Below are 9668 nucleotides of genomic sequence, written 5' to 3'. Positions count from 1 at the left end.
TTTTTTGGTTTTTCTCCGGTACCAGGAACCGAACTCACGACCTTGCGCTTGCCAGGCAGGCGCTTTTGCCGCTGAGCTAAATCCCCAGCCCCTTTATAAATGTTTTGTTCTCTTTCTCTAACAGTTTAAAATCTGTATGTTGGACTTCGGGGATTTTGACTATTATGTGTTACGGTGAGGATCTTTTTTGCTTATTCCTGTTTGGAGTTCTATATGCCTCATTTACCTTTGTTGAATTTTCTCCATACTTGGCAAGTTTTCTGCTATGGTTTCTGTAAGTTTTTTTTTATACTGTTCAAGTCTCATTTTTCTCTAATTCCGGTTATTCTCAGTTTAGTCTTTGTGTTGTCTAGCAAGTGTTGGATCCATTTCCCATGGTCCCTTGCTTTCGGTATCTCTGAGTATATGTCACCTGCATCATTCACGTTTTTTCTAGGTCTAACATTATCATCACATTGGTCATTCTGTTGCCCATATTTTGAATAGAATTTTTTATCTCCTGGATTTCTTTCTTGGGTTTATGAGACAGGGTCTCACAATGTAGATTAGACTGGCCTTGAATTCACTGTGTAGCAAAGGCTGGCCTTGAACTCATGGCAGTCCTCCTGCCTCAGTCTCCTGAATGCTGGGATTACAAGTGTGTGTCACCATGCCCAGCTTCTTTTTTTTGGTCTTTTTGAGACAGGATCTCACTGTGCAGTTCAGGCTGGTCTTGAACTCACTTTGTAGCTCAGGCTGGCCTCAAATTCGCAATGATCCTCCTGCCTTAGCCTCCTGGGTGCTGGGATTACAGGCGTGTGCCACAGTGCCTGGCTAATAATATTGTTAGGATTGATATTATTTATTTACTTATTTATTTTTGGTACCAGGAATCAAACTCAGGACCTTGTGCTTGCTAGGTAGGCATTTGTGGCACTAAGCTATATCCCTGGCCTTCCAGCTTCTTCTAGACTTTTGTTTAGTACATTTTCATGAACTCTAATGGCTAAAATGGTCATTCATATTTTGTATTGTTTTGGTTAGCTCTGCTCGCTTTTATTTGTGTCTTTTAAAGTCCAAGGGCTGGGGATATAACTCAGTGGCACAGTACCTGACTGGCAAGCATGAGATCCTAAGTTTGATTCTTGGTAATAATAATAGTAATGCCCACTGTGTGTTTTGTTACATCATTTTTAAGCTTGCTGAACACCTTATTGGTCTGGTTTTGTTTGTTTCTTCTTTTATCTGTTCATACAACTCGCTCCTCCAGTGATGCCCATTGGATCAGCTTTGGGGAAGTGAGGAGTTTTTGGAGGTGTTTTGTTGCCATGTTTTCTTGTGTTTCTGTTGTATTTGTTTGCTTATATCTTATGCGCTGATTATTGGTGATCAGTTAGAATGGAGAGACTCCACTACTAGTATGGAGATCTCTAGTTAGTTTCTGTGTTCCAGTGAAGTGATCTTGGCCAAGTGTAGATCTTGGCCTTTGTCTTAAGATCAGATCCCCTCAGTTAATTTGAGGAGGGAAGGTCCAGCATGATGAGCTTAGTACCTAGTTTTGTGCTGATTTCCACCAGGGCCCTTCTTGATCTGTGCTCCCTTTCCTATATCCTACATCTGCAGCTCCTTCTGTGTTCTCCTTATGTAAACCTTCTGCTAAGGACATTGCTGGATGCTTTCTGGCTAGGGCGCTACTCTCCAGCTCCTCTGCTCATGGTGTTCTGTTGTTCCTGCTCCTCAGAACATCACTCTCCAACCCACAGACTTGGTGGAGTCTCAGAGCCTGCTGTGTTCCAGTAGTCCGTGGCAGTGAGTGATGAGGGACCTATGTGGGTACCTGACCATGGGTAACATGCAGTGGGCTGGATGTCCCACAGGTGCAACACTCCTGGTGTTTGGGGAAAGAATAGGCAGGGGCCTATGCCTGGGCTAGTCTGGTCTTTCTCTCCCCAAGGTCTCACTATTCACAGGTGTGACAGCTCATGTAGCCCTGAAGCCATGAATTTCTCATCATTCAGATCTGGGTCCCTAATCCAGATCGTGGGCTTGTTTTTAACCTCTCCAAGAATCTGCTGGTGCTTTCTTAGACACTGCTTGCTAACTTGCATTTTTTCTGATGCCTTGGTTTGCAAATACCTTGTTTATTGTCTTCGTGTTCCCGTTGGGACAGTTGGAAGGTTAGGAGCCTGTCCCAACAGCCTGAACAACACTGAAGTGCAGACTTACTCCCTCAGAACCTCAGATTGTCTCCGAAGATGCCTGTGTGCCAGACCTAGAGGGTACTGTGGTCTCTGAGCAATCTGCCTTCCCCAGTATGACCCGCTTCATACTGGGTTTGGAGTTAGTGTGTTTATCCTTAGGTTTGCCTTCCTATTTCTGGTTTTCTTTGCCACTCCCATTTCAGAGGATCTTTATTTTTCCCACTGCATGTCTTGGCACCTCCCTTCCTTGATGCTGCCACTGGCTGTGATGGAAAAGAAGACAAAGCAACCCAGTAGTTCATTCTTTTTTATTGCCAAATTTCACAAATGTACCACAGTATATCCATTCTTCATTGGCTAGACATTTGGGGAGTTTCCAGTTGGGGCAATTATGAATAGAGCATTGGGTTTTCTTTATAAATATAAGCAAAATTAATTTTATTTTAAGAAATTTATTACTTAAAAAAAAATTCTAGACCACCCCCCCCCAAAAAAAAGAGAGAGAAAAAGATCCTGTTGGATCCATTGGCACTTAGGTATGGTTCATTGCAGTCCCCTGAGATTTTTGTTTTCCTATTTATGTCTCTAGAATATCTATTTTTCCTGAAAAGTTCCTCTCTCCACCTTAAGCTAGCCCATACTTACAGAAACTATTTCCTGGACAAATGACAACCTTTTGGAGGTACGTTTGTTTTTCTGGTGTTACTGTAAATTGAAGTGCACTTTGCACTGAGCTATATCCCTAGTGCTTTTTAAAAATTTTTTATTTTGAGATGAGGTTTAAGTGTCTTAGTTGCTTTTCTCATTTCAGAGAAAAAAATACCCGATGCCCAAAATTAAGGAAGGAAGTGCTTATTTAGCTCACAGTTTGTGGAGGTGTCACTCCATAATCAGCTGGCTCCAAGGCAGGATGGCGTGGCAGTGGGGCAACGGTTCATAGTGGTAGAAGACAGTAAAAGCAGCAAGAGCAAGCCTCTTTTCCTGCCTTACACTGTATGCAAGTTACTCACCCTAGGGCAGGTGTAACACTCACACCCCTAATCCCAGCACTAGACGGTAAACCAATCACTAACTCTAGATTTAGCCACCTCTGAAAAGCGACCCCCCCATGACTGCATGAGGGTTTGGGGGTACATCCAGACACAAACATAACATTCTACCCCTGCTCGCCCCCAAAGACTCAAGCACATCTTTTATACAAAAGGCATTTAGTCCATCTCTTAAGAGTTGCCAGAGTCCTAATAGTTTTAGCATTGCTGGAAAGTCCAAGTCCCAAGTCTCTGAGATTTAAGGAAAACTCTTAGCTGTGAGTCCCTGTACAAATGAAAAGAAAGTTAAACATTCTGCCATGTAGTGGTACAAGATAAACATTTTCATTCTAAAAATTACAAATGAGGATACAAAGGAATGGGACCAAAGGAAGTCCACAGTCCAGCAGAGCAAATGTGAAGTCCTTTAGTTCCATGTGCAGCATCTGAGGCAATCTGTGGCAAGTTGGGAGCTCCAAAGGGCTTGGGTGGCTCTGCCCCTGTGGCATTTCTGGTGGTGGTAGCCCCTACAGTTTTTCTCTTGGGCTGGCTCTGCTCCCTCCTGTCAGTTTTCCTCAGATGATCCATGTTCCTGGCTTCTCCAAACTTTGGGGGTCTCCACTGCATCTTTGGCTTCACCCTCACAGCTTTACACACTGCCTTCTCAGAGGCACATTGTCTGGCCTCACAGGCCTTCTGTATTGGGATGGAAGCCTTCTTAACTGCACAACTGTTGCATTCTGCATGCGCTTAAAACCAGTGCTACGTGGATAATTCCAGGGTCTGCTTCCAGCTGGAAGAGTAACCAGGCTTTCTTCTCGGCTGTAGGAGTCGAGTGCCTGGGTTGCCGAGCACTCTAAATCCAATTCTGAGGAACAAATTCTCTATGCCACAGCCATTCTGGAAAATAGTACTCTGCAGTGTTCTTCTCAAAGCAAAATCTTTCACTTTTGCAATTTTGAGGCCTGCAAAGGGTGGAGTCCTGTTGCTTCTTGTGAAGCTCGCAGGCCATCTTTTCTATTGTCTTGTTCCTTCAGAGCAATCAAAATCTCCTCTGCTCTATCTTTGCAGTCCACAGCTTTACTTGGAGCTTCCCAATACTGTGAGGCCAAACTCACAGTATTTTAAATCATTCTGCTGTGCTCTTTGCTCTTGATTCTCAGCATAGATTTGCCTAAAAGTTCCCTGAAATAGCCATGCCACTGCCTAAACATTTGACTGCCTTAAAATTTCTTCTACAGCATTAATTAGTCCTTAATCTTAGTTCAGACAGTCTTTGGACAGAAATGCAGAAAAACTTTTTCCCAAGCCATAACACACATTTTCTGGAATCTAACAGCCAATGCAGTCCTTCCCAGCAGAAACCTCCTAAACCTGGTCTTTACCAGCAGGATTTCTATCAGCCTTGTCTTCCGAGCTCTGACCAAAATCTCCCGTATAGAACAGCCCAAGGTGTTCCAGCTCTACTCTTTTACGTGACATCTCCAGACTTTTTCAAACTCTTCCCACAAGCCATTCCCAAAGACTCTTGAACCACATGGTCATGTACAGTCACAGCAATGATCCCACTTTTCTGGTACCAAACCCTGTGTTGGTCACTTTCCTCTCCTTGTGACAAAATACCCAACACCCAACATTAAGGAGGAGAGGTTTATTTAGCTCACAGTTTGTGGAGGTTTCAGTTCATAATTGGCTGGCTTCAAGGCAAGGTGGATTGGCACAGGGGCAACAGTTCATGGCAGCAGAAGATACCAAAAGCAACCAGAGCAAAAAAATGGAAGCAATCCTCTTTTCCACCCTTATACATTGTATACAGGCTACCTGCCCTATGGCAGGTGTAGCACTCACACCCCCAATTCCGGCACTAGACAATGAACTGATCACACACTCTAGATTGAGCCGCCTCAGAAAAGCCTAAACCATATGACAGCATGAGGCTTTAGGGGGACATCCAGACACAAGCCATAACAGTAAGTCACTACAGAATCAGAAAAACAACAGCCTTGTGACTGACCCTAGGAAGGGTATTTCAGAAGACTTCGTTGAGTTGAGAGAGACATCTGCTGAGGGACACAGGTGGAAAAAGATGGTTAGAGAAACAAAGGAGACTTGGGGAGGAAGGTAAGAACCCATAGAAAAGGTAGGAGCTTGGTAGTTGCTTAGGCTGGGCTTGATCTTCCAGGACCTATGCTTCAGCCTCTGTCCTACCACACCAGGCCACAGATTTTTTGTGTGTGTGTCTTTTTTTGGGAGGGTGGTACCTGGAATCAAACTCATGACCTTGTACTTGCTGGGCAGGCGCTGTGCCACTGCACTACATCCCTGGCTGTGTGTCTTTTTGAGATAGGATTTCACTATGCTGTTCAGGCTGACCTTAAACTCACTTTGTAGCCCAGGCTGGCCTCAAACTTGCAGTGATCCTTCTGCCTCAGCCTCTCTAGTGCTGGGATTACAGGTATGTGCCACCATGTCTGGCACAGATCATTGTTTTTAGTAGAAGCTATAAATGATGTCCAATCTTTGTGTTGCTTCTGACAGGTTGGGCATGGAAGAACTGGAAACTGTGGAGGGGTCCAGCTCTGAGAGTTCAGATGATGACAGTGAAGAAATACCTGGTACCTCAAGAATGAGCTTCTCCTCTCCAAAAAGCAGTAGGGATCATATTGAGGTGGCAGCCGAATGTCCCAGCAGTGCTCAGAGGGCAAGAGAATTGACCACAGACTCTGAGTCATCAGAAAAACAGCAGAGCCCTGTGACTGACCCTGTGAAGGGTATTTCAGAAGACTCGTGTGTTGAGCTGGGACAAACATCTGCTGAGGAGCACGGGCAAGAAAAGATGGTGAGAGGAATAGAGGAGATGTCAAGGAGAAAGAAGGCAGAGTATCAAGAACCCATAGAAAAGGTGGCAGCTGGGACTGCCCTGAATAAGGATAAAGAGACAGAAGTGATTGATGGGGAAAGAGCACACAGGGTCGTTCCTGGAGAAGACAGGGGATATATCCCTCTTGCAGAAGGAGAAGAGACTTCATCGGGAAACATGGTAGGTGTTCCTGTTTTGGGTTGGTGTCAAGAGGAAAATCCATGTAACTGTCACAGTATGTTTTTCCCTGTCAGTTGTTTGGTGAGAGGGTTCTTTATTTACCAAGAGATACAGATGATGGTGAAGTTTGTCTCTCCAAAAAGATTGTAAGCTTTGGAATTTATACTGATTTGCCACTAGGTGGTGTCTGACGGGCCGTATTTTGTCAGTTCCAAGATGCATGCTTTTCACATTTTAGCATCTCTGAAATGAGATTTATATATCATGTGTTGTAGTTTAATTGGTACTTCTTATTCTTTTTATTTATTTCCTTTTTTTCCCCAAAGTTTGATCAAAGGTAGGAAAAGAATCAGGCTCTGCAGAGCAGGTTTGGGCCAACTAAAAGTAGGATAAGAAGTACTCCTACAGCGAGAGGGCCACCAGGCAAGAGAAAACAGTGGCCGGTACTGCTTATTCTTAGTACATGAGGGTATTTAGAAGGTAACAATTTAGGTTTGAGGAAGTGTGCTTATATTTCCTATCACTAAATTACTGCTTCTCTTCCTCTTATGAGGCAGTTTGAACAAAGAGTGTCAACTGGGTGAGAAGATCTTTCCTACAGAGGAGAGAGACTCATGCTTTTTAAATTTATCATGAAATCTTAAGTCCTACATTCACTTGTTATGGTTCATATCTACAGTGTCCCTCAAAGCCTCATGTGCTCATGGGTGGGGCTTTGGGAGTTGATTGGATCATAAGTGTATGATACTTATCAGTGAAGTATACTTGTCAGTCAGCTGAGGAGTTTATAGCTGTGATATTGGGAGGAGGTGGGTTACTGGGACTGTGTCCTGGAAGGGTGAATCTCCTTCCTTTCACCTTTGATAGTGCTTTGCTTCCTGGAGCTACACCACAAGTGGTGCCTGCGCTGCCATGCTGCCTGCCTTGGAGCAAGCTATGAACAGAAACCTCTACCAACTGAAAGCTAAAATAAACCTCTCCCGCTTAACTTCTGGGTGTTAGGTATTTTGTCCCAGCAGCAAGAATGTAAGACAGTTTTTGGGATCTTAGAAGTGGAGTTGTTGCTATGATGCTACCTGGCCATATCGTTCAGAAGCCTTTGGAACTGCCTTATAGGAAGAGTTTGGAAAGGTTTGGAGATGCCAGCTTGAGAAGCAGCCTTAGATTGCTGTAAGCCCAGCTTGATGGGATATTTCTGGTTGGAGCTGAGACGATAGAATGCTGAGAGCAGTGCTAGTAAAGATGAGGCTCAGGTTTCTGTTAGGAGGAAATGATACTGTGAGATGGATCCCTGTGCAGAGTGAGCAGCAGATTGCAAGTGCACATCTAATGGTAAAAGCAGCTACATTTACTGAAGATCATGGGAAGATATACTTAGGGCGGGTCTGTTCTGATAAACATACAGGACATGTACAGAAAAGTGCTGCTGAAATGATTGGAAAATAAAAAGCACAGCACACAGATAAATCAGGCACTTGGATTTTAAAGGAAGTACACTGCAGTCTGGGTGCTTTTTATTGGGTCTCTAGGTAAGATTGACAGGAATGATTGACAGTGCTGAGTCATCTCAGGGTCTTTCAGTAAGCATGTGTGTCCTAGAATTCACTCTAATTTTTTTTCACTCTGATTTAATTACCTGTATGTGATGTCCCTATTTATGAACCTGTAATAAGGTTTGAGTGGAGGGAAAGATTACTGAAGGTCAGGCCAGGAAATCTAACATGCATATGTTCTGGCCTGTAACTGTAACGATTTTCTGAGTTTTTGTTACTTTATTTTCTCTCTCTCTCAAAATAGTGGAAGGAGGATTGGTCCTGCGGTGTGGCCCAAACTCAAGTGGGTAGAGGGTAAATGGTCTCCCAGCCTCCATTGAGCTACATTTACTAGAAGGACTCCAATTTTTTTTTTTTTTTTTTTTTCTTGTGCTGAGGATGGAATCCAGGGCCTCCCACATGCTAGGCAGGTACTCTACCACTGAGCCATGTCTCTAGCTTCTGTTATGATTTTTTATTTGGGGGGTACCAGGAATTGAACTCAGGACCTTGTGCTTGCCAAGCAAGCACACTGGGCTATATCCCCAGCCCTGTTATGATTATTAACAGTGGCAGCAGCACAACGTAGTGACAACCACCATGTATTACCTGCGCTTTGGCAGGCTGTCTTCGGACACTTCATTTGTATCCCCCCATTTAGTTCTCAGCAGCCTTCCGGATGAGCATTATTACCCCCATTTTTCATTGGAGAAACCTAGGCCCTGACTCATCCACAGCCTCAGGACTCAAAGACAGGCTCCTGCCACAATCAGAGGTTCTCTCGCTCCTGTGCCCTGGAGTTACCACCTGTTCTTTGTCCACTTCAAGAGTTCTGCCCAGATCTTCATGTCCCCAAGCGCTGAGGAGCCCAGGCTGGCTGTTCCCTTGCAAAGCACTCCAGAAGCAGAGGGCTCTGGCTTCGTGCCCCACAGCCAGCCTGCCCCTGAAGGCTGCACAGCACACCTGTGCCAGCACTGGACCCTCCTGGAGGCTGCCACAAGCTCCCAGGTGCCCGCTTTCCCACTGCAGTCCAAAATGCTTGGGGCTCTCAGGCAACCAGGGACAGGTGACAGATGAGCAAATGGAGCAGGGCAGGAAATCTGTTCTGCTCCTCCCTCGGCCTCTCTTCTGGCCTCAGCCCCGAGACTATAAATTCCAGCAAGTGTCTCAGGAGGGAATCTGTACTTTTTACATCTTTCAAGGAGGAAGTCCAGAAGTGACCTGCCACCTCCCAAATTCCAGAGTCCTATAATTACAGAGTGATAATACATAATAAAATGAAATAGCAAGAGAAGGTATTCATGATGACCCACTCAGGTTAATAACTTGCTGTAGGAAACACAGCAAGTTAGGAGCACAAGCCTGATTAGGACCTAGACCTTTGGGTGCTCAGAGTAGAGTTCTTGTAGTCAGCCTACTCTCCTCGTGTTCCATCTCTCTGAGCATCAATGCCTTGGACATTTACCACTCCCAGGGAGAAAAGGTGGGAAGTCCAGGCAGGATTATTCCCTTAAGTACTCCGAATTTCCTTCCTCTGCCCATAGGCCAACCCCTCTCCTTTGACCCCGCAAGCCTTTTCTGCAAAGTGATATAGGATCCTAGTGCCTGGTATTATCTCAACCCACTCCTCACCCGCCCCAACTTTCCCCCTGCTGCAGACTTCTTAATCTCCCAGACTTTGCTTTGTCATTTATAAAATGGGAATAATAATAGCCTTCCTTTCTGGGCGTGGTGGCACACCCCTGTAATCCTAGAACTCAGGAAGCTGAGCAGGAGGATCACCGAGATTTCGAGGCCAACCTGGGCTACATAGTGAGTTCAAGGCCAGCCTGAACTGCACAGCAGGACCCTGTCTCAATAATAATAATAATAATAATAATAATAATAA

The 9668-nt window shown here is 44.7% G+C and overlaps 1 protein-coding gene across 1 annotated transcript in view; it reads left to right on the top strand.

The window, feature by feature from the left end:
* The window catches only part of Sde2 (SDE2 telomere maintenance homolog (S. pombe)), a 29542-nt gene that overhangs the window by 11178 nt on the left and 8696 nt on the right, over window positions 1-9668 (top strand). The window contains exon 6 of the mRNA XM_005404490.2: window positions 5747-6248. Coding sequence (XP_005404547.1) covers window positions 5747-6248 — 502 coding nt within the window. The remainder of the gene's footprint in view (window positions 1-5746; window positions 6249-9668) is intronic.

Source organism: Chinchilla lanigera, unplaced genomic scaffold (assembly GCF_000276665.1).
Source record: "Chinchilla lanigera isolate Chin_1 unplaced genomic scaffold, ChiLan1.0 scaffold00088, whole genome shotgun sequence".
Lineage (NCBI taxonomy): Eukaryota > Metazoa > Chordata > Mammalia > Rodentia > Chinchillidae > Chinchilla > Chinchilla lanigera.
The sequence above is the reverse complement of the archived record's forward strand: the minus strand, read 5'-3'. Positions and strand labels throughout refer to the sequence as shown.